Source organism: Pyrgilauda ruficollis, unplaced genomic scaffold (assembly GCF_017590135.1).
Source record: "Pyrgilauda ruficollis isolate IOZ18807 unplaced genomic scaffold, ASM1759013v1 scaffold23, whole genome shotgun sequence".
Lineage (NCBI taxonomy): Eukaryota > Metazoa > Chordata > Aves > Passeriformes > Passeridae > Pyrgilauda > Pyrgilauda ruficollis.
The window spans coordinates 11,005,582-11,031,374 of NW_024522539.1; the positions used below are offsets into that span (position 1 = coordinate 11,005,582).

At 38.8% G+C, this 25,793-nt stretch overlaps 1 protein-coding gene across 2 annotated transcripts; it reads left to right on the forward strand.

Annotated features, from left to right (window-relative positions):
* Positions 1-25,576, forward strand: SCG3 (secretogranin III). Of its 2 annotated transcripts, none has more exons than XM_041469294.1 (12): positions 1-268; positions 981-1,033; positions 1,602-1,647; positions 1,742-1,957; positions 2,993-3,135; positions 4,248-4,409; positions 4,725-4,902; positions 6,787-6,903; positions 18,080-18,163; positions 18,745-18,873; positions 20,851-20,931; positions 25,018-25,576. In XM_041469294.1, exons 1-12 carry the CDS (start codon positions 184-186, stop codon positions 25,134-25,136), a joined length of 1,413 nt encoding a protein of 470 aa, XP_041325228.1. In that variant the 5' UTR covers positions 1-183; the 3' UTR covers positions 25,137-25,576. The 2 variants fall into 2 exon arrangements, with proteins under 2 accessions (XP_041325228.1, XP_041325229.1); XM_041469295.1 differs by having other exon boundaries at positions 20,851-20,919.
* Positions 25,577-25,793: the final 217 nt, after the last annotated feature.

The window sequence follows — 25,793 nt, forward strand, 5'->3', positions numbered from 1 at the left end:
CGGGGCCGCCGGCGGGGCCGGGCTCGACCATTTCTACGGGCGCGGGGACGAGGGGCCGAGCCCCGGGCAGCGGCTTCCCCGAGCTTCAGCACCGCGGGCCGGACAGCGCCCGCCGGGCCGGGCGGCTCCGCGGGCGGCGGTGCGAGGCAGGCCGCGGCTGCCGCGGGGCTGCGCGGCCGCACCATGTTCCTCGGGCTGTGGGTCGCGCTGCAGGTGCTGGCGCTGCTGGCGAGCCGCGGGCACGGCTTCCCCAAACCCGCGGGCACAGGTAAGCGCCCGCCCCGGAGCCTTCTCGCCCTTCGCCGCGGGTGGGGAAGTTCTGCGGGATAGAGATAGAGGATGGTAAAAACTTTCCTTCCACTTGGCTAAAGGCAGTGGGATCCTAAGGCGGCGATATTCCTGGTGCAAGACAGCGATCACTGAAGCTGCAATCTAATATTAAAGTGAAGGGATAGGTGCTGGTAGAGGGGAAAGCTCTGAATTTTTTCCATCTTTTCCAAGCAGTGTTTTCGTCCATTCCGCATCAGTGTCTGCACAAGTCTTTGCTTCTCCCGGTCTCCCGCCGTATTCTGGATGGAAGAGATTTTTAATCTCTTGGTTGTGCCAATCCGATTATTGCTATTTTAGTCAATCTCCTCCGGCACTTTTTCCCCAATTCGTGAGTTTTCTGATCAGAAGGAGGTTGCTGAGTCTATATCTGTATTTCTGTCTTCTGCAGAACCTCTCGCTCTGCCCCAGTCATGCTTTGTTTCAAGGTTTGACTTTTTTTACTGTGTTCCCATTTTTCTAGGAACACTGAATTATTTTTTTTTTTTAAGAAAAAAAAAATAAAGGATGCAGTTGGCATCCTATTTAGGACACCATGTTGTACTGAAGAAAACTATAAATTAAGGAAAAATGTCCTGTCTCTTTGTAGTTGCATGTATCATATAACTGAGTATATATATATATATGTGTGTGTGTGTGTGTGTTTATTCTAGATAAAGCTATACACAACAGACAATTAAGTGTAGAAAGACCTTTGGAAGAACAGGTGAGTGAAATAAAATATATTTACGATTTTTTTTTTTTTTTTTTTGTGGAATTCCTATAAATATTTTTAGCCTTTCATGTACTGGATCCATGAATATCATGAATAGCTATATTCATGAATGAATGGGTAAAAAATAGATTTGTCAGTAAAGTGATTATTGATGGGTTTAGATACAAAATAGGGTTTCAATAATTTTTAAGAACTGGCATATAGACTTTCACTGTCCAGCATTCTAAAAGCAGGTTTTAGCTCCAACAGCTCACAGATATGCCATGCCTTTCTATTGATGTCCTATGGGAATATGGCATGAGCTTGGAATGAAGAAGAAAAATGTAAATTGCATTTATCTTAAAATGCAGCTTCTCATAATGTCTGGTTCTGGTCAGAGGATGGGTGGTACTGATGAAAGTGTCCAGTGCTTATTCCTGTTCTACTTATTTAGGCAAACTTCTTACTAAGAGTGAAAATCAGGCATTAAACCCTCTGCTAATAGTGATAAATTAAGAGATCACACATTTTATTCCTTCTACCTGTTTGCTGTTTTGTTTGCTTTATTTTTGTATAATAGATTGCTGAAGCTGAGGCAGACAAGAATAGGAAAATAGTTCCCACAGGTAAAATATCTTTCCTGATTTTATAGCAATATTCATAGTGGCATTCAAAGAGGTATAAGATTTTATGTTATGTTGATATTGACATATTTTCCAGAAAACAAGCCAGAGTTCAGGAATTACTCCTTTGTTGATGACCTGAACCTGCTCAAATCAGTAGCAGAAAGAGAAAGGAATGAGAAGGAGAGGGAGTCAATTAGAAGCTCTTTGTATGAACAGCAAGTGGCCCTTGATGATGCAGACTCCACCAAGAACCGCAGGCTTGTGGATGACTTTGACTCCACCAAAAGCGGGCTGGATTATAAATTCCAAGGTATTCCATAATCTTTCAGTGACTTCTAGGTTAGATTTCTCTTGCAAACTGATTGCTTTCATGAATGTTGCATTCACCACTAAACATGAGCTCTATTTGTTACTGGAGTGCAGTTTTAATTTCCAGTTGTGGAAGCTTGTTGTATTACAGTTAGGTTATTGAAACACAATACAAAAGAATTGCTCTTGATTTTAACAGACTTCCATGGAGGAAAGTCTAATTGTGTAATTTGTAATGCCTTTTAGCAATTTAGATTTGATGGAAGGAAAATGGGACATATTTTTGGATGAAAATATATTTATTCGGGTTTGTGAGGAAGAATCACTTCTATATGCAGCTAAATCACATATATTTATTCCAAATATTATGTGAATTTTTAGATAATTCTCATAATCACAAACCTAAAAGATATTACCAAAGGCCAAAGAATACTTGCTTTTGCTAGAAGAGTAGTTAATTGTCTTGTAGTTTAAGTGAGTCTTCTGAGAATTGTAAGCAGCATTTAGCTCAGGACATTTTTAATTATATCAAAGTATGCTGATCACAGACCAAAGCTCACTCGTTGTATTCCCTCTCCCATTGTCATGATGATATTATTTGCCATTGGTAACAATTACATAATTAAAAGTTAATTTGCTTAAATTCAAGCAAGATTGTGTGCCATTGTCATGAACTGTTTTGATCTAAGTGGCCATACAATGAAAGTAGATACCAGGAAGACACAAATAAGTGGGTATGGAAATTCTACCAATATTTTCTATCAAGAGGAAAGTAAGCTCCTAAAGTTCATCTCTTCTCTTTCAGAAGAGCCACTCAGAAAGATATTTTTCAGATGTGGAAAATTGACACAAAGAACTTTTCCCTGTGACTGATTTAATGGCTTACAAAGTGTGTATCAAAGTATATATTCTTAATGTATCTAAAAATTCAGTTTTGTTCCGAAGAGAAAAAGATGTGGGCAGATATTTTTTTATGAGATGTTTAAGCTAAATGAGTTAGGACGGTCAGCACACAGTAAACCTGTAATCCTTTCAGATGATCCAGATGGCCTCCATCAATTAGATGGCACTCCTTTAACTGCTGAAGATATCGTTCAAAAAATTGCTGCAAGAATTTATGAGGAAAATGACAGAGGAGTGTTTGACAAGATTGTTTCAAAACTTCTAAATCTGGGGCTAGTAAGTATCTTTTATAATCATCATTTAACTGGTTTTTTGATTGGATTAATGCTCTTTCTAAAAACAATTCAGATGCCTACTTTGACTGAAGCGAGTGGGACTCAGGGTCTAAGCAAATTTCTAGAGCTGTTTGGGCTTGCTGGTTAAGCTCTGCAGTAGCACTGTTGTTCCTGTGATGTCTTTGCAACAAAATAGGCCAAACTGCGGAATGTTTCTGATGTCAGAAAAACATTCACTGATTGTACTCCTCCCATCTCTGCCCTCATTTTTCCTTTAATTTGTCCTCTGATTTTCACTGAGTGCTTTTCTATTATTAATTTATTTTCTATACTTAAGGGGGAAAGGTCTGAGCTCATTCCTATCCACCTAATGCTGATTAGTGTCATCACCAAACACATAATGTTGCTGGCTAGTTGAGGATATCTTACATTACTGATTTTTAGGAAGAGTGGATTTGTCTCTGACCTCTGAATGTCTCAATGGCTTTACCCATTGCCATCTGTGATCTTTGTGTTTTAAAATACTTACCTTATCTTTCAAGCACTAGATTTTGCAGCTGAGTATTGCACCCCACTGATTACAGAGGGAGCTGCATGGGAGAGTTCTTGTTCAAGTGACAGCTGTTATGAAGCAAAGAGAAAACATTTTAATAATATCATAGAAAGCTGTTTGCTTTTTTCCCATTCTGTGTTACTGAATTCTGTTGTAATTATTCAACTGTCCATAGATGTGTTGCAGAGCATATATATTTCTATATACACACAGATGGGCACACATGTAGGGAGATGCCACACTTGCAGCTCCATCGTTCAAGCTGCACTCCACTGTGTTAAGTCCTAAAGAGGGTTTGGTTTGAAGGCTGTATGTGTGAATGGGTGGGGTTTATGTGTACACACAGATGAGATGTGTATTTCTATGTATATATGTATAGGAGTGTTATAAATATTTACATGTCTATATGTACACACAGGTATTACATCTCATTTGGCTGTGCTCAGCTTTGAAGCAAGCATACAGCAACCTATTTTCATATTGATACCAGGTTTCATATTGATGTTTGATCTAGAAAAAGCACAGTATCTTATAAGTACTCTGCACAAATATTTTAACAGATCACAGAGAGTCAGGCCTATACCCTGGAAGATGAAGTGGCAGAGGTTTTACAACAGCTAATTGCAAATGAAGCAAAGGATCGTGAGAAGGAGTCTGAAGATTTTGATTACCCTGCCAGCAGAACAGATAGTGATACAAAACAAAAGCAACAGGAAAGAATGGTAATTTCTTAGCTAATAATTTTGTCTTGCTTGCCAAATGGTAGGTAGTACTGCACTCTTTAGAGAATAGTTAGTTCAATCTGGAAACAAGAGGTGTTCTTAAAGAAATTCTGTCTGATAGAAAAAAGAATTACAAGTTACTTTAAAATTTAAGCCAGATGTCAATTGAAATAACTGAGAAAATACTATAGTCTTCACCTTGCAATTATGACAATGTTGGCATGAGGTTGCGATAGAAATTTTTGCTCTCTTAACTCTATCATCAAAAGCAATGTGCTTAAAGATTTTTCTTCTTTAATTATGTCTTATGTGGAGACACCAAGCAAATCTGATCAGGATAGTTCCATGAATGGAGAAGCTGATGATACACTGGATAACACGTGGTCATCATCTAATGTGTTGGAAAGAAGAAATGAGCTGCCTTCTGAAGATAATTTCGAAGACCTCCAATATTTTCCAAATTTTTATGCATTATTAAAAAGTCTTAACTCAGGTGAGCTTGTCATGTGGTTACAGAAATATTAGGAAAAAACTTGAAAAATTAAGATTCTCTGTTTTCTCCTCCTCTTGTCTCTTCCCCACAGCTTCCCTAGTTGCAAGAGACCCTGTGCTTTGAAAATTTTCTGTAAGATACATAGCAGAAACTAACTTGATTAGTGATTTTGATGGCAAAACACTGGCAGGAACAACACTCAGAACTGCAAAGAGTGTGACTTAGACAGCCCTTCCCATCTTGTGTTGTGTGATTCAGGAGTCCTGAATTCTTTTAATTCCTGTAAGGACATGATGAAAAGCTGGCAAATAGTTTTCCCCAGAGATCTTTCCAGTAACATCCATGTCTTCTGAGCCAAGAGATACAAGTAAGCCACAGCAGAATCCTCACAGTGATGGTACCAGTAATGAGTGTGAGCCTCCCAGCCTTTCCACAAACCACAGGTTTGCTGTTTATTGCAGTGAAAGCCCTGCATGTCTCTTCCTATTCCGGTGCTGGACATCATTGCCTTCCAGTTATTGCAGGCAAGATTGTGGCTCCTTGCCACTGCCCTGTGTCATCACCCTCTACACACACCCACTCTCTGCAGCCACACACACTCTCTAATTTTTGGAGGATGGGGATGGGGGGGTGGTGGTGTTTTGTAGATCCCTTGTCCTGCTGGAGCATTAATAATTGCTTCAAATTATCCCAATGTGCACCTGAGTGGAGAGCTAAAATGGAGAGAAAAACCTGAGGTCATATTTTGCTCAAGTCCAATCAACAAACTTTAAATTCTTCTTCCTGTTCTTTTTAATATTTTCCCCTGGCAATTCTGTATGCTAGTTCTTCTCCTTTTTCTGCTCACAATGCAGGCAGGCATGTTGGGTTTAACAGGTTATGAAGCAAACAGAACCAGGTCCACTGGCTGCACATCTCCTGCTTTATGTGTTCACCTGTCAGGTTGTATCGAGCTGAAGGAGAGGATTCAGTTGCATCCTACAGCTGTGTGTTAAATTGCAGGCAGCAAGAAAAAGCCTGTTCAGCAGCTCTCCAGAGTGGCTGGCTCTCTGCCAAGGTTGGGAGTATGTTTCTGACTGTTCCTGGCTGACAGTGCCCCTGGCTCTGTTGGGTCCTTCAGTGACAGCCTGGGCAGTGGGGAAAGCTTGTGTGACTGTGATGGGGTAGTTTCACACTGCAAAAATAGCAATAGTGATATCATTCAGCACATAAACACAATGGGAAAAGAAAAGCTAAGAAGCAGGTAAGTGTGGGCAAAACCTGATTATTGGTATAAAAAAAATTTTTTTTTGTATCCTATTCTGAAGTCATGATCCTCCCAGCCACACAATGCTTTGTTGTCCCAGTATGCAAGTCATGAGCTTGTCCAAGTAACAATTTCATTTGGGACACTTTATATTTTTGTCATTGAACCCGTGGATCTTGTAGGAGAAAAGATCTCTTTCATACAGAGTCAGACTGATCTACTATACACTTCACAAACAAATAAAAGAAAAATGACATACTGTAGAAAACTCTACCTATATCTGCCCTCCTACCATCAATTTGAGCTGTCAGATCACTCCATCTTTGTGTGCTTAGTGTTCTTAGCTGTAAAATGGAATTAATACCATTGATCTTCCAAGCCAATGGTGTTATGACACAGCCCCTCAAGACAAAAAGCTATAAAGAAGAACCTACTCCTGATGTTTTAAACTATATTCAGCTGTACTTTGCAGGAACAGTATAAAAAGAAACATGTAGGTAAATTCTGATTCTAATCCAGCACAGCATTTTTCTTTTAATGAGTAGGTCATTCTTGATGCATGAATTTTGCACAGTTTGCAGAACAGTTTTCCCAAGTTGCCTGAAGGTTGACTAGTTTTGCTTCATCCCCTCACACAGAGACAGAGACAAAAGAGAAAGAGACCTTGATAACTATCATGAAAACCCTGATTGATTTTGTGAAGATGATGGTTAAATATGGAACAATCACACCAGAAGAAGGAGTTTCCTATCTTGGTGAGAGTACATGCTTTGTACAACTGTTATTAATGGTGTTCTTTCTCTAACAACAGTGATAATTGTCTTCTCATCTTCCTTGTTCTTATGAAACCTGTTTCAGATTTGCTCATTGAAAATGCTAAAGCTTTTAAACGATTGATCATTCCCTACAGCAATGTTCAATTCCATACTGCTTTAATATTTCCGTCTCATGAAGGAAAGGTAATATATCAGATATGCATTTAGAGTATTATTACACTTTCATATCTGTGAAGCACAATTTATTTAAATGACTTTATGTCAGGGGAATATTAGGGTATTCTCTGTTCTATTAAAGTGGATTAGGTACCTGCATTTCCCAGAAATAATCCAGCACTTCAACTCCTTTAATCTCTCACTGTAGGAAGCTGGACTAGATGGGACCTAATGGTAAGTTTGTCCACCAAGTAAAACTCCTTCCATGAAGAGTGTTGCATCTTGGCACAGGAGTAGATTTTCCAGGAAAGCACTCTTTCCTGGATCCATTTTAGAGTCTGTGGCTATGTAGGTTTTGTAAAATTGTTGCCATTTTCTGAAGAGAGAATTTGAAATGGGCTGCTTTTTGTCTCACACAACTTTCCTGGCTTTGACAAACTCTCTTCTATTCACTGTAGGCAGCCTGTCTAGTTAAACAAGCTGACCTACAGAAGAAGGGCTCATCTGTACAAACTCTGCACAACTATTTCATTTTTCTGAAGTATTTCTGGTTTGGATTAGTCTAAAAAGTTTTTGTTTGCATCAGGGCAATTTCTCAGCTTCATAAATCAGCCTGTCACAGAGAGAGGACTGGCAATGGTCTTTCTACATTGCAGATACTTGATTGATGAAATTGTAACTGTATGGATTGATTATCAATTACTTGCCTACAAAAGATCCAGTGAATTATGACTCACATTCAGTGCATGATTGCGCCTCCTCTCTAAAGAATTCATTATATATGTGACCAAGAAACCTCCTTGAATTTTGGTATATTTTGACAACTTATGCTTCATTTCAGCTCTTTATTTCTCTGTCTGCCAGTACATCTAAAGAAAGATGCGCATAAAGTAACGGTTGATTTTAAGCATAATGGTTTCAGTGTCATTCTAGAAATGAAGATACTATGGCTTGATTAGATATTGCCAAAACTTAATAGGCTAAATTCATCCCTGATGCAAGACCATGCAGAAAATGGAATTACACTATGAATGCCTTTTTCCTGCTAAAATTCAGGGCAGTTGTTCACGTTGGCTTTTGTTTGAGCAAATAGATACTGTGACCCTGGAAACAAATTGCCTTTGTGACATAGTACAGAAGGCAAGGACTGGGTTAGGAGTTTGAGAGGTCTGATTTAGTCTGGGTTTAAAGTAAGACTACCAAATGATATATCCAGACTCTGCCTTGCAAAATGAATGATTTATGCAGAGGTGGATTTTGTGCTCCATCAAAGCAACTTACTGTAGTGGAAAAAGCTTTCTCATAGATTCTCAGGTTGCTTCTGTGGTATTCTTTTTTTAGACTTGCTGTTGAGAAATTGCTTTAAAACTGACCTTCATTTATTGAGCTTATACTCTCAAATAATGAGGAAAAGCATTCACAGGGGCGTGTTAGCTTCTTGCACTATCCTTAAGCATGGCAGCAGTTTTATTGCCACTCTTACTGAACTAAAAGTTCTGTAGTCTGTAACAGCTGGATAGGTACTGTGTATCTTGGTGCAGTTTGGATTAGGGGATTGATACACAGCTGTGCTTATTTATAGCAGATAAAGGAATTAATATGAATATCTAATTCTTCTTCTAAATATCTAAATATCTTCTAAATATCTTCTTCTTCTTCTAAAGAGAAGAATCAGTGTAAAAAACTGGCAGCTTTTTATTGCTTCCTCAGTCTATGATCAATGAGCAGATTCTGTGCTGCTTGGTGGAAAATACCTACTGGGTCTGTGCAGATGGATTACATCCTCTCTCCATTTTATTACAGTAGGAAACTGCCTAAATTAATTTTCTCCACTCTGTGACTGAAGCCATGCATAAGCTAAGCCTCTGAATTATACATTCAAAATAATAAATCATTTACTGAATCAAGTCACAAGGTGCAGTTTTTTTGCCTGTCACAGGGGTGCAGAGACAGTGAATTTGAATGCATATACCAGAAACAGCTGGCTTGGGATTTGGAAATCACAGCATTATGTCATCATCATTGTATATTACTCTAGGGGAAAGTATTTTGCTGCAGCACTGACTGATGTTATTTGGTTTAGCTTTAAGTTACAAAGGGTCTAGCTGCAGTGTGGTACAAGAAAAACACAGATGCACATACATGGAAACACAAGGAATAAGTTTATTTTTTAATACATATATTCAATGTTATGTAATATATATTTAAAAGCTTTCCATATGCTAAATGCAATCTGTAACAGAATACAGAAAGCCCAGACCAGCATATTCATATATAAAAATCAGGAAAAAAAGTAATGCCTACCTTTTACAGTATGTGTTCAGGAAGTATAGCTCTGGAAGCATTAAACAAACTGCCTGTAATTAAACAAATAAGCCTGTAACAAACTGATAGAAAATGTGTGTTCACTTAGGTGCACCTTATTTGATAATTATCCTCCTGTGGCAAAATGCCACAATTTTCTATCACTCTTTACTTTCTTAGCTATGAATGCTGTTAGAGAGAGCAAATTCTTCTGTAGAGTGAAAGCCTCATTATGTGTTTCTAGCCTGTTCAAAGGCTTTCTGAAATCATTCTAGAAAGACCATCTGCCCTCTGAATATCGAAAGCTGCTTTAAAATCATTTTTGCAGTTAAAAGAATGGACAAACATTGTTTGGTACAGAAAGCATGAGGTAGTAAATTATGACACAGGAACTCAGGAGCACAATGGCTTGTGAATTAGATCCAACTGTGGTATTGATTTAGCCACCTTTGGGTTTGTTGGCAGCATCCAGCAAACGCTGCCCAAACAGCTGAACTCCTCTTGCTTGCCCCAGCCTGCCAGAGGCACAGGCTGCTCTCCCTGAACAAGCTGAGTTTTGGGAAGGGCTTGGGACAGTTACTGAAATGATGTTGCTGTTGGCAAGGGTGCAGTGACAGAGGGGAATGGAAGTGTTGGAACACTCCCACATAGTGACCAGTGGAAAGCAGCAAGAGGCTTTCAGATAAGTTATGACTGATTCAGCATAAAATACTTCATTATTCATGGCATTCATAACATTTATATTGCATAAATAGCTGATACTGATGCATAAATATCTGATACTCCATGCACAACTGAAAGGACAATATCCTTCACAGTGCTGAGTGCTTCGAGAGAAAAAGAATTCTTTGAGCCAATAGCAAAACTCACTTTGATTTCAGCAGAGCACAAGGCATGCATTGCACAGATACTTGTACTGTTTAAATATTAGTTTGTGACTTATATCACACTTTCCTTCATTTTCCTTCTGTCTGTTGAGTAACATGATGGTGGAAATTCACTCTGATAGCCTTTCCACCAAAGCCATCTATCACAGACCAGGTAAATGTTAAAGAACAGCTTCATCTACACCACACAAAGAATTTTTGGTATGACAAGTAACTTTCCCTGTATATGCCAGGCTATCTAAGTAGTTTTAAAATTAAAGCATATCAATCCACTACCATCTTGATAAAAGCTCCATTTATAGTAATTATGTAAACTATAGTTTTGTAATAGATTTATTTTAATAATATTGTTGTCAGCTTAGAAACAGGAACAAATGGTTTCAGTTTGTTCAGATACTGTTGTAAATCATCTCCCACTAATAAGACCAAAATAATGAGTGATTTTTAGAACCATTCTAGGAAATATTTGCAATTAGAGGCTTGGGGCCATAAAAAACACAGCTTTCAGAGATGATAGATAAATTCTTAAGAGACGCCAGTGTGTATATATGAATCCTTTTTACACAGTAGATTAATTATATTCTCCTGCGGTGTGCTGCTTACAAGAGTAGATTTGTAGCAAATATATTCATTGCCACCCCAACCAAGTGAAAAATATGTTACTCAATAAACTATTACCCTAAAAGTGCAGATTAGTTATGTGCACATTGTAGCCTTGTGTGGAGTTCTCATTAATTGAATAGCACGTGTAGCACAAACTTTTGCCATCAGTACTTCTCTATATCACAGATACATCTGTGAGATAGAGACATACTGTATCTTTCACAACTGGAGAAAAGAAAGGGGCAAAGAACTGGGAAGAAAATTAAGAACTCTGTAGCTTTGCTCTATTTGAAGGGGATCCCACTTTTTACCTCCTTGTGGTAAAGTATTTAGCCTACTGGATCCACAGTGTAGAGCACACAGCCCACAGCAGACTGGGTGAGGAGCAAACCCCCTTTTATTTAGGAGGGAAATGGAGAAGTCATTCCAGCTGATCAGAGTGCAGTGTTTAAGTCACAGCTGCCTTCTTCCCTAGACCAAACGAAAGCCACCTCTCACACCTCCTGCCTTTGGCTCTGACTCACTGTCAGAATCCACACTGTCCCCCGTGACTGAGTAGGAGATTGTGTATGGGCATGAACAGATGTCTCTGTTTACCTTTTCCACCCTCACATCATTTGTTCTTCATGGACAGCAGGGGAGCAGACCAAGCTGCAGGACACAGGAGCAGTGGGAGATGGATTGTTCTTGGGCAGCTATTGCCAAGGAGTACGAACACTCACTCCTTTGGACCTTTCCTAAAGAACAGTTGGGATGTTGTTTTGCTATAATCCTGTCTTTTAGGCAGACTGAGGCTGAGGGGAAGGAGAAGAGGCAGAAAGTCTCCTGTGTTGATTTTTGACATGTCCCTGCCTCTCCACGCTAAGGAATATGAAATAGCTGTTGAGCCTTTCACATTCATTCTTGGTACTTCCCACAGCTCTACTTCTGATGAAGGCAAAGCTCTGTGATTTCCCCATTGTATGCCAGTGCACAGTAGCCACAATCTGGCCTTTTCTTGGGAGAGCATAACATGTGTGAATAATGTGACTAATGCCTGAAGTTCTCATCAGCACAGATGCTGCAGGCCAAAGATCTGATCCTGATATTTGTTTAGCTAGCCAAGAACAGGCAGAGAGCCAAGAGAGTGAGGCAAAGTGCAGATCACAGCCCACACTGGCATCATCTTTCCTCTCCTCGCTGTGGCCATAAGCTGGTGCTCCCTGATGCAGACTGTGATTTCAGAGGGTGAGGGAAGGTGTGGCTAAAGCAGAGCCAGAGGCTACAAGTGGAATATGGACAGTGTCATGTGGACCTTTTGTTCATTTTGACCTGGGCCATGAAGGGCACTGACAATATTTCATGCAGGGAACCATTCATGCATAATACATCTTTTTCTTTTAAAAAATCCTTTTTTTCCAAAGGTCTCTTTGTAAATTTTCGTCATAAAAATCAAATTATTTAACAAAATTTTCCCCTACCTCAATTTTCCTTCTGGTGATTTTCCTTACCCAGTATTTATCATGCGAATGATGCAGACAGCTGCCAGCGGGGGTTATTTAATTTCAGGCAGCTCTTTTCTCTGCTATTTATTTTTTATCTGATGGTCACACAGATGTCAGTATACTGTACTGTATCTGAAAAGTAGAAATCAGAGACACCTCAGATGGCGAGAGTGAGCTGAATACTGAGCAGCAGCAGTGATTCTGTAAAGTACCTGCAAATAGTTAAACCCAAGATGAATTTGCATGGAGATAAGATAAAATGATGTGGGGACACAGAGTGTGCAAAGATCCCAGGCAAGACTGGAATCTAGGAAGTATATTGATTGCAGATCTCACTGCACCTTTATAGCTCTTCTTTCTGTAACCTCCTCCATGCCTGTCCCCTGCTATTGCTGCATTTAAATAAACACATGAATGTGGTTTATTCTCCACTACTTAGATCTTATCTCCTATTTTCCCCTATTCAGACTCACTGCATAATAAAACAAATGGTGACTATGGTGTGGAAAGTCTGTGACTTCACAGTTCTCAAGAACCAGGACCACTGCACAAACTGGGCATCACCTGAGGGTGACACTGTGTGTGAGGGCATAGTATTTTTCAGTATCCACAGGTTCTGAATCTTCTGAGATACGTTTTGGGAGAGATCCAGGAGTTTTAGTCTCACTAATTGCTTTTCCCACCACATTACATGACTATCAAATCATGTGTTCAAGAATCCAAATAAATACTTTGCAGTGCATTCCTTTGCTTATCACTGTCTATTGTTTAAATTTGCAGTTATTTCTTGCAAATATATTGCCTCTTCTTCCATTTCCCTTCACTGCCTCTTCTGTGCTTTCCCAGCTGGATGGCAATCTCGTCTTCTCATAGTATCTTATTTGACAAATATATTGCTTGGTTCCTAAAGATCTAGGTTTTGCACCGTCCCAAGGGGTTTGTGTTTCTAAAGGAGGGCAAAGCTTTTATTTTTATTCACTGTATTTAGTAGCTCCATAAACCCCTCCCTACTTTCTGAATTCAGAGCCATTCTGTTGACAGCTGAGCACTGAGACTGTAAGTTTGAGATGATTATGTGGGTGTGGGGTAAAGAAGGTGTCACTGAACATTTAAAACTCCATCCCACTCCTCAGGAGAGGCAGCTCTGTGCTGCTTCAGTCCCAAACCTTCATGCTTGTGAAGGGCATGCTGTGAAAACACATAAAATGTGTGCACAGGCCATGGAGCAGCTCCAGGATGGGAAAGGATTAGCAAAGGACTGCACCACACAGCTCTAAGAGACCTGCAGTAATGCAAAAGAAGTACCTGTAGAATATTAAAAGGATAAATCTGAGAAATAGCCTGTGAGGTAGGGAATTTAATAAGGATGATAATGGAGACTTGGTCAGAGCTATGTTTACCTCAAAACACATCTATTTAATTGTGTTTTACTTTAGGAGTTGCTTTTAACCTGATTGCCAAGTGATACTATGGCTGTCCTAATGTCAGATCACTCTGACCATCTCACCTGTAATCTCTTTACAAGTGATGCCATGACCTGGCACTTGTCACCTGACGTGTCACTCCTCATGGCAGCATTAGGCTTCAGACACTCTGTCACATCAAATCAGTCAAACAGGGAGATTCAGAAAGAAAATTCCCTATCTTGACATGTAAGGCAGGGAGTTAGAGAGCAGCAGGAGATTTTCAAGGCTGAGTCCCATCTGTAATTCCACAATGGAGGAATTTCTCTTTTTTGCCACAGTTTTAGTAGTTTATGTGACATATGCATGATACTGCTAAAGCTGCCCAAAGGTCAAACTCTGCTTTTGGCTACACTGGGGAAAGTCCAATGGATATTGACAGCTCTTGGACATGCACTTGTCCAAAGAATTAATCAGATATACTCTTCCCATAGAATAGTCCCAAGCAAATGCTGAGATGTCTAGAGATTTTTCACAGATGGAAAATGGCCTTGCAAACTCTTAAGGATCATCTACGGCAGGAGACAGAAAAGCCCTAGGAGAACTGGGCTTTTCTTAACTGGTTTCTTAATGCCTGAAATACGTGCCTGTCACACAAGCAGTCATCTGCACAAAGCTTTCCAGCTGAAGCAGGTGGAGTGTATGAACTCATTAAGTAAACTAATTTTTTAGCTAGTGTTAAAAGTGATCTTAGGTTCCTTGATGATCCCTTTTCTCCTTTAATAAACACAGTGTTTTTATGCTGTATGAAAACAGAACAGCAAAGCAGGTCTTTCTGTGGCAATTTAATGACACAGAATCTCAGCTTCAGTGAATTTGGTAAGGACAGATTGTGAAATTGCCTTCCAGGTACAGGACAATTATGCAGAAGAAAAAACCCTTTGCAGGAAAATTTGCAAGAGTCTGGAAAACACCATGAATCTCTCTATTGAGAGTTTCTGCCTCTCTAATAAGAGCAAAGTAATTTTATTTGTAATAGTTATCCATGTAGTATCTTTTCCCATGGATTTGGAAGGTGTTACCACAGTACATTCTCCTAGAGTAAAGATAAAACATTCTGGGTTTATGCAGTTCAGATTCTTAGATGCCTAACTTGAAGGACTTCAGAGTTTCAAAACTGCAGGGAATTTGCATTTTCTGTGGAATTAAGAGCATCTCTCAGTGTGTAGGAGCTGGGCCTAGAGTGCCTCAGAAAGCCTACTCAAAACAGAAGCCCTCCTGCAGCATGAATGCTTCAGTGAGTCACCCCAGATCAAAGAGCAGGTTGGAAAGTGAGGCAAGGCAGAAAGCAGATCTTGTGACGCTGGGTATCTGCCGGGATGATGAGATTATCCCGCTCTGCGGAAAGCTGCCGCCAGAGCACTGACCTATTTACCAGCATAGGTCGCTTCCATTAGCTCAGTAGTTATTGTCCTGTTGTTTTAATTAGTGCCATTTCAAATAAGTGGCCAGCTGTGTGGAAAGGTCAGTACCTTTCTAAGCTCTTCCTCTGTGCCAATGAGGTTGCTAAGGAGACGACGCCGGAAAAGCAATCAATCCTTGTTAGACCTGCGCTAGGACAGCGGTTGCTTAGCTGCTGGCCAGGCTCAGCTCGCTCGGAGGGTGATTCACCCCATCAGTGCAACTCAGAGCAAACACTGCTCAGCCCTGGCCTAGCCACACATGGCAGGTACAAACATGTTTTGAAACAATACCAGCTGTTAAAGCATTACTTTTGATGTGGAGCAAGTGCAATAAATCCTGTTCAGGAAGAGCTGGGATTATCTGGCAATATTCTCTCTAAGGTACACATGTAGGTGCATCAAACAAGCCCCTCAAACATGGACTCTATCACTCAGGAAATACAGCTGATTATAAATGCTCAATTCCATGTTGATGTGCCGCCCAGCTGGCAGGGTAACCACCACTTCTCTTGTCTAATGTAGTGCCTGTTAAAAGGCCTGTCTTGTAAGTTTGGCTACATCCTTTCTGACAAAAGAGCTTTGAAAATGGAGCACAGTGATTATGGTGTTCAGTCTGGCTTTAGTGGCAAAGCTCAGGTCATTAGCATTGCCTTATTACGCTTCTTGGGGCTGGAAAGCAATTCTGTACTCACAAAGGAGTGATAGTGACCTCACATGAAATTGTTACCCAAATCAAAGGACTCAGAGAATTTATAGAAGTGAACAAATAATGGAGGAGTATGAATCCCATTACCTGCAGTAGCACATGCTGTATGTGGATATATGTACAACTTTTAAACACTACAGTCTATCAACAGAACAAAAACTATTGGAAATATCAGTGTCAGACATTTAAATATAAAGATGTCTTGGCAGGTTATTAATCTATCTCATGGTGGAGTCTTTTTATTTCCTGCTAATAGAAACTTACTGCCTAAATGCAGACACTTTAAAGGAAGAACATGAAAGGCACTTATGAACCAATGCACTTATATGTGTGTAATATTTTAAATTTTTAATACTTTTATTTTTTAAAATTAAGCCTAATTTAATAGAACATGCTGGATTAAGCTCCAAAATCAGTGACATTTTTGCGTTTTCATGAATTAGTGAAGGAGAATAATCTATTAGTTTGCATTTACAAAGGGTTTTTAAGCTCTTAACTGTGGAATCTTTTCCTGAAAACTGTGCCTCTTGCAACAGAGAAATCCTTATATTCCTGTTGAAGTACTGGTATGGTACTGATTCAGGATGAAAAATAGAATCTTAAAATGAACTGAAAGGGATCTTTACAGTCCTTTCAATAAGCTTTGGATCAAGTGATTAGTGAGGCATCAATACCACCACTATAATTCTAGCTTGTTTTTATTTCACCAGGATGTCTGATCCAGTTTGTAGCACAGCCCAGACCTGTTTTGGTTAGGGCATATAGGGCAAGGTCAGAAATCACATTAAAGCTGTATGTACCAAATGAAAATATTCACAAAAAACCCATGATGTGATGCAGAATTGAGAGGGTGCAATCAGGCAGGATGCCAACAAATACTGCTTACATTTTAATTTTATGTAAATAACAAAACATGAGGATGCAGACAGACAAGATTATATGATTTCTCATCAGATGGGAGGCACAATTGCTTATGGTGATCTGCCACAAAGAGAAATATGCTCGCTAAAAAACTACTCCTTAGGCTTCAGTGCTGAGTATCTTTCTAAGGGGAAAAATGCTCCCAGCTGATGGATAAAATACTGGCCTTATAGAGGAAATATGATTTAAAATATTATTAGCCTTATTATGTCTATTCTGCCACAGTTCCCACATCACACACTGAATATTTCAGCTGTTTATAGAAATGGAATTTTGATAAATTTCAAAACTAAATCTCTCAAAAATACCCACCAACAAGATAGTTTGTATGAAATTTTGAATCCATGTTTAACTGAACCTTTAAAAGATAATAAAAGGAAGGAAAATTCTACAGTGTATCCATAATATGATTGAGGAAACATGGCAGGTTGTAAGTGATCTCTGTTTTGAACATATACCAAGTGTGGTACCAAAAGGGCTTTTTTCCCACATAACCATACAATGTTTATATCTGAAACATCCATCTTAATGAAGAGGTGCTTTTACTTTCAAATTAGATGAATTCAGCCCTGAAATTTGCATGGAAATACATTTTCTAGTCTTCTAGAGCTGTATACATGGCCACGGCTGTCTAGTTGGTTTTCAGGTAAATGCTTGACTTGAGCAACTGTAGAAAGTATTTGTTTTCATCTCTTCAATTTACATGTTTATTTCATCTAAATATAATTTAAAACCTTTTACTAGACTTTTTTTTTCTAATGAAACCATATAAAATCGAGACACATAGGCAGTTTGGGATAGTGTTTTCCCACCAGGATGAAGCACATGTTTCACAGACTTGTCTTTTTTGTGAAGTTAATTAAAGCTTTTCGTGGCTGTCATCAGAATAAATTGCTGCAGATAGTCATTGGTATTTTGTGACTTACATGACTGAGGTATTTAATATGATGCACACTTTTACTGACTTTATGCATGTTGGCACTATTTGGTACTCATATTGTCATGATCCAGTTGTTAATTTTTTAATAAGATTGATATTCCATATTTGTTTGTGCATTTGTTTGTTAGCATTGGCTCTGCATTAATTGTTCAGGGGCAAGGATGAAGGCTGTTCTTTTAGATTTCTACTTACCATTCACACTGGTGTTGGGGAGAATGTAATATGGATTCTGCATCTTATCCATTGGAGAATAACTGGGGTTTGGTTTTGTTTTGCCTTGATTTCTAGAAAACTTAGATACAATGATAGCTGAGCAGACAAAGAAGAAGCTTGAGAACCCTTCCACTAAAACCAGGACAAAACTAACAGCAGGTACTTAGTCTACAATTTTCTTTTCTGGAATAACACTTTTTTTTAACCTATTCAATTAAAAGTATGCTAATTGCTTTGGCAGCCAGGCTGCTTGTAAAAGCCACAGTCTCTCAAAGACCTTTACCAAGCCAGAGCTTGGTTGTGTAAGCACACAACAAGAGAGAAATTTTCACTTAATTGCCCAGCCTCTTTTTCTTCACTGGAGTCTAGATGTTACACATATACAAAAGCAAGCTGTATCAGTGCTTTTTAGTACTAAAATAATAAATAAAAACATTATTTGTCGACTTCAAATTTTGAAAATGCAAATTTCACAGATTTTTTTCTCTGCACAAAAAAATGTGCCTTTGCATTGCAGTCACCTGTATTCAGCTATTGTTTGTGAGAGCAGAAACAAGCATTCCTCTTTCCAGAGGACTGGAGCAGAGATGACCTTTAGGAACCGCTTTGAGATGGGCTCCTGTGAGGCTCTTCCTCAACCAGCAGTCAAAATGTTTTACTTGCCAAGATTGAATTGATGTGATTGAGAAATGCTCTTGGACATTTGATACAAAATTGTTTGCTTTTTGTTATTTCTTTAGACAAGAGCAGTGAAGAAGCAGACAGTACAAAGGAAGAAGCAGCTAAAATGGAAAAGGAATATGAAGTTTCAAAGGATTCTACAAAAAATGAAGGACAAAATGCAGCAGGAAACAGTGAAGAATCCAGAGGTACAGAATATTGCTTTTCCTCCAAGTGATTGGAGTATTTTCCTCTCTTTGGTATTGATTTTCCCTGGTGTTAGCATAAATATCTTCAGTCTATAGTCACTGGGAGTCAGCACACAAGAGCTTGATTCAGAAGTGTACTTACCTGCCAAGTTTTAAGCATATGACACACTACATCCCTTGCTGAGCAGACATTCACAGAATTCATAGACCCTTTTAGAACAATATGAAATGCAGTTTGATTCAGTAGTGCTAAGAAATTTTGGTTCTTTGCATCTGTGGCTTTTCAGGATGGCCAGAATATTCAATATCTGAGCAGGCCCATTGATTTCTGTAGTTTGTGTTAGAGCAAGCTGGTACTCAAAGGCAGTGAAGAGTTTGGCAGTGGTACAATTTACATTTCCCACTGCCAGAGGTTAAAGGTTATCAGTAATCAACCTATTTTATGTAACATTGAAATCATTACAGTAAGTTAGTGTCTCCCACATAGCACAGTAGTACAGTTATTTTTGTCATGCCTCAGCATGACAGGTGCTGAATTACACTGTACTGGCTGAAGTCTCCTGAGTGCAAATCAGCTACTCTATCTGCAAACAAATCTGCAGGGGACATCGTGCCTCCTTACTGTGCTGAACTCTTGAAGGAGAATGTTTGTTGGTGCAGAAACCTTTCAGTGAGTTCTTATTGCAAGGGGTCCAGCATAAGTATCTATGTTTTGTAATCAGTTGTTTAAACAAAATTGCTTCTTTTGCACCAATGCTGTCTGATGCTCATCCTTTTTGGAATGCAGTGTTTTCACTCAGGCTGCTCAGTAATGAATTGCAGCAATCAGGACTGCAGTAGATTGTAGTCCATCAGTCACCTGGTTCAGCTCTGGGGGCAGTGCAGCCACTCACAGAGGGAAGGTGACATTTTTTCCAGCAGCTTATTTATTGCACCATGGAAGAGGAAAATAGCTGAAGATGGCTGTCTGATTTCACAGTAAAGTTATCTCAATACTTTTTGGTAGGAAGTGACACATTTTGCTTGTCTCTTGAAGATTTGTCTTTTCAGTTTGGTTCAGGTTATTCAGGTAAAGGTTATTTTCCTTTATCTTCAGCCCAATAGCTTTTTAGAAATTCAAATTGGATCAGTATTTGTTCTTCCTCTCACTGTGCAATGCCCTTGCTTAACTTACTGGGAGTGAAGTTACTGCACTCCCGGCTCAAAAATGAGGGTGTATCTAATACTGTATCCACTCACTAACAGGAGCAGACATGCATAGTTGGCAATAGTAACCTTCTACACACTAATCACACTACTGACTAATGTAAGAACATTACATCGATAAAGCTCCAGCCAAGCTAAGAATTCAAAATCCATTAGCTGGAATATTTTCTTAGGGGCCTTATTAGGTAATCCTTGTACTAATTGTGTCCTGTGTGCTTTCTGGTCCAAAAATAGCCATCACTTTAAATTTCAGCTATAACAGGAGTTATCATGGTAATTTTAATGCATCCTTTTTCTCAGTAAATACAGTAACTGTATTTCAAGTTGTCTTTCCAAAATATCACAATTTTAGGCTTGCTGTATGCTGCTAGTACTACTCTATGGAGGAGTTTTGATACTGAAAGCTCTCAGCCCTAATTAAGTCATTCCTTGCTATCTCAACAGCTTTTTCTTTGTTGAGCAATTATGATGATCAAAAAGCTACAGGTTGTTTTTAATTCACATATGCAGTTTGTGTGGATGCCACCAAAAATTATGTATAAAGATCAAAAAAACCATGATCCTAGGTTTGTGTATGACTAATCTTGCACAGGCAACACCTGCTAACCATCTCTGGGAATTTTGCCTGACTGAGTTTGACAGGACTCAGCTTTTAAACAGAAACTAAGAATAGTTTTAATCTGCATTTGCTGTGACCAACTTCACCCAGTTAAGCAAGCTGCATCAGTCATAGATGTAAGTGCTTGATTTCTCTCTCATCCTTTCCTCCAGGGAAATCTGAGGCATATTTGGAAGCAATCAGGAAGAACATAGAATGGCTGAAAAAACACAATAAACAAGGTAACAAAGAAGGTATGAAGTGAAAGGTCCTGACATTGGGGTGGGCACCGTATGCATTAAAAAGCAAGTAATTTATGTTGTGTTGTATAACTTGTGTTATACCTTAAATAATAGTAATGTGAAACTGTGCTTGTCTAGATTGTAGTGATCATTAGTGGTGTTAGAGTTAAATAATACAGGTCATGTAAAAGTTAAGCCAATGAACATAAATAGTGAACTAAGGTAGATTAATGTAAATTGGGTCAAAAGGCCACTGGCCACAAAACCCTCAGAGTCTGACCAGCAGGGAGTCAGTCATGTGCTGTCCACACAGTCATGGTGCTCTGCCTGTCACCAGTAGCTGTGTCAGCTTTGCCTAGTGCTTCATTTCTTAGCTCATCATGTTGTTTAATTATGACTTTGTAGGCGAGATAGATGCATTTGAAATGTCTGGACATGTCTGGAGAAGCTCGGTGCATCTGGCTAGCATGCCTGCACCGATAGCAACAAGTCTTGTTCCATGACCAGGAGCAGCTGAGATACAAACTTACGTCAGGAGCACTGTGAGACATTGGATTACTGCCCAAATCAACTCGAATGACTTGTAGCTCTCACATGCAAAGCTGTGTAGAAGGGAGCAGTGGCTGAAGCAGCTGCACAGGGTTTGCTCACCAGCTGTCCCACCATTTGCCTCTTCCTCAGAGGCAGGGCAGTGTGAGAGCTGCCGGCAGGGACAGAACAGCAGCAGAATTTCTCCCTTATTTTTCACAGATCTTTATTTATCCATACCATCTTTTCCCTCAAGTTGTTACATAAAACCAGCCTCCCATCCCTGTTCTCTGCCATGGCTGTGTGTTGTGCCGTGGCCCACTCTGGAAGTGAAGGCTCCTAGCCAGGGGATCTATCCCTGGGCTATGACTGGTGCCTGGCGAGAAGGATCCTTCTTGCACCAGCCAAGCAGAGGGTGATCTGAGATGAGATTAGCCCTGGGTAATCTATCCATCCTCTCTGTGAGTTGAAGTGTGTATGAATTCCATTTCAGAGATGAGTGCATGCCGACAGCAATTCGTTTGTGCATGCAGACACATTCATTTTTCTGTGCAGAAACTGTAAGAGGAAAGACTATAAAAAATACCATTCTCATCCCTCAGATCTCTTCCACACAATGGCAGCGATGGCAGTTAGCAGCAGGACTACATATTTGCTCAAGAGTTTTCCTGCCAATTTTAATTAATGGTTCTGTTTAGCAATGTACTCATTGATATCATTAGATCTCTATCATGTGTGATTATATCTCTGTATCACACATACTGCTGAGCAGCCCATTGCTCCTCTTTGTAGTAATCTCTCTTCTGCACTGCTGCAGTCTGAAAATGGCTGTGACTGCAGATCAATAGCATTTTATCTGCCTGTGAATGCATTAAGATATATATATCTGTGTAGATGGATTTTCATTTGCACTAAAATATCTTTATTGTCCTCTGGCAATGGAAATAAGCCTTAAAGTGAGTGTAAGTTATGACAAAATTAGAATTGTATTCTTACTCTTTTGATACATCATCTTTATTGTGCCTTTTCATACTCTTTATTTTTGTAAAATGCTAATTCAGTTCCCCATGGATGATGTTAAAAGAAGTACAGTCAGGGTAAGCTTATCTAACCATGAATGCATTGCAGTGTTTCTTCAGTGCAAGATTAGGTGGTGTTGCTGTGCTCATCAATCATTTCTCCACTTCCAGCTGGCACCTGGGGGCTGGCAGAAAAGCAATTCTCAGAGTAATTCATGTATTAAAATGGCCAGACTTTCTCAGCCCTACTCATGGATTGGGTTACTCACCAAATACCCTTGAAGAGGTTTAGGTTTATTCAGGCAAATGCTTGTGGATTCTTCATTTTGTATGAGTTTCAGTAGATGTTATTCATTCAATGAATAATAACCCTGGAAATGTTGATTTGCATTTCTGCAGTTTGGAAGTATCAGTCGCCTATTAAGGAGGCTGGTAAGCTTGTGTGATTTAAAGATAAACTTGTCAAAAGCCTGGATTTTGGGCTCATTGCCTTTTGTGTCCAAAGTTTGTTTTGCCTGTTTACAACCTACAGACTCCATGGGCTTGTTCTTCATATCTCCCAGACCTGGCTTGATGCTTGAAACCATTGCAGAGCTGTGCATTTAACCCATACAGGCAAAGAGCATGAGTGGGTTGTTCCACAAACTCTTAGGTGCTTCAGAGCTTCACAACACTAACAGCAACCATTTAGAAATGGAAGTAAATCTTATCATTAATTTCAGTGGCAAATGGCTTGATCTGAATATGCAAATAAGAGCTCACTTCATTTACTGGAGCTGTTTCACATCTCCATGTAATGCTGCAGCTGTTGCAGTGAATCAGCATCCAAAGTTGATTTTTCTAATTACAATAGATTCGAAATAAGTATTAGAAATTGGCAGCTATCAATTTCTAGGAAAAAACCAAATTAAATTGCTTTGAGATATACAAATTAGCCTGAATTGGATAATATCATAATGGTTGTAATCCCATACAGGATGTTCAGTAATTAAACCTTCACTTCTCCACATAATAATCTTAGAGTTAGAAAAAGTATTCTAGAAGTAAAATAAGCACAGATATTTTAGTTTGAAAAATGTAGATATTAAATTAATTTAGTATTTGTTCTTCATTCATTTCCATTCCTTGGTGTCTTTCAATAGAGACCCTCATTCTGTCAAGATGAATGAAATCTCTCATCCCAGTTACAAAATTGCTCAGTACTATTTGTCCCCATTACTCATACAGGATGGAGCCACAAGCAGGTTACATTCTCATAAGTAATGACAGTAACAGAGCAGAGAAGAAATCCTCACCTCAGTACAGCAAATGGCAAAATTCCTGCTAAATCAGATATGAAGAGGACATCTCTGCAGGGGTGGGAAATGTTGAATATAAATTTTTCATATTACAAGTGAAATTGCCTTATGCTTTTATAAAAATGATCACAAGCATCAATTTATTTCTTAATATCTTTCTATTTCTATCCTGTTTTGGTCAGTTTTTGAGACCTTAAAAACCACAAATTCATTATTGTCGATTTTAAGAATGCACAGTTTGAAAAAAGGTTCTTCCACATACTGCTGTGTGATGTTATATGTTTGACATTGCAAATTCAGTTTTAATGTATTCTGAAGGCTGCATCTGAGGAATAAGCAATTTATACTGAAAAATTCAGAATGTATTCGTTCTTGTGAAAGATACTAATTCATTTGACTTAGTATGAACACTGAAAACATTGATGTTCTTCTTCTGATTCTAACAAATTAAGCTTTACATTTATCCAGCTAATTATGTAACTGAAACTTTATTGTGTTTATATGTGAATATACTGAATGTGCTGCCAGAGTCAACACTACACAATAGGTTTCCTTTCTATGTTATTTGAAAAATTGCTCTGCAGTAGAATTCTTTTCATGGAAAATAGTGATGGTGTGAATCAGGCTGCATAGATGCACACATCTATTGGAAAAGGAGGAAGGATCTTTCAGCACTCTGTTGCAGATTGACAGAGGAAGATTGTCAAAAACTGACACTAACACTGTCACAAAGGCTGCTCACTGCAGTAGTTTTCAAACCAGAATATTATGTTCTGTACCAAGGTAAATAATTGTATTATTTTGATCTATTTTCAGGGAGTTGCTTTCATGAATTTCCACTACAATGGTAGTAAGTGGGAATTTTACTGGGATTTCAACTGGAAATAGTCTATTTAATACTTTCTTTTGATTCCATGACAGTTGTGAAAATAATAGGGCACAACAGCTTTTGCTGTGCAGACTAGAACATCAAATCCCTGGACTGGAAAATATTCTTGCTGCAGCATTTGATAGCAATCAATCAAGAGCGAGAGATGATTATTTCTCTTGGACAATAAAAGCACTGTGGTGTGTAAAAAGACTTAGTGCAGATATTTTAGGGTTTTTTATGTTTTCACAAGCTGCATTTAGAGAGAATTCTCTTCATGTTTGATAAAGTGCACTGGTTGGATCAACTTTACAATGACATTGTTTCTTAGGTGAAGCAGTATAATGGCAATGACTCATTGTGCAAATGAATTCTTGTTTTTCAGACTATGATCTTTCAAAGCTGCGAGATTTCATTGATCAGCAAGCTGATGCTTATGTGGACAAGGGCATCCTGGACAAGGAAGAGGCTGATGTGATTAAACGCATCTATGGCAGCCTGTAAAACCTTAGTGACTGCCAACCTGTAGAAATCTAGTCTAGTTTCCCCCACTCCTGGCTCAATGACTTATGATCTGTTAATTTGAGGATATCATTAGAAACGCTCTGTTTACATTGCACTGACACCTCTAGACAGAAATGAAGAGCTGTAGTGCTCCATTCACTTTCTGCATACTGTATTTTCCTACATTCACAAATCAACCCTAAACACCAAATTCTGACACTGAATTTCTATTTGATAAGGTAAATATTTCTGTAATGCTCTCTTTGATTTATTGCTTGTGTTTGGTTTACTTTTGTAGCTAAACCAATCATTTCTGATGGAAATTTCTTTTAATGGTACGTTTTTTGCTTTCACTCAACAAGCTTTCTATAGATGCAACTATGTAAAGGGCATTATTAGAAAATAGTTCATAGTTCTCTAAATAAAGTATTTGAAAATAATTTACCTATTAAAGTTTTCGTTACTCTTAATATTATTTTATATTCATTTATTTTGGTTTTAAATACTAACACATTTTTTTATCCTTTTTTATTTCTATATCTAGTATTCTGTAACGTGGACTGTAGTGTCCTTAGCTAATTGATAAATCTTTGACATTACAATTGCCTTCCATATTAGAAGAATATTCTCTTCTTCAGCATGTGAACATTCTCTTTG

Bases quoted from the DNA above. Each gene is read 5' to 3' on its own strand.
- SCG3 (XM_041469294.1), top strand. From the start codon at position 184: ATGTTCCTCGGGCTGTGGGTCGCGCTGCAGGTGCTGGCGCTGCTGGCG. The intron at 1,958-2,992 runs GTATTCCATAAT...TAATCCTTTCAG, and splicing joins GCTGGATTATAAATTCCAAG to ATGATCCAGATGGCCTCCAT. The intron at 6,904-18,079 runs GTGAGAGTACAT...CTTGATTTCTAG, and splicing joins AGAAGGAGTTTCCTATCTTG to AAAACTTAGATACAATGATA.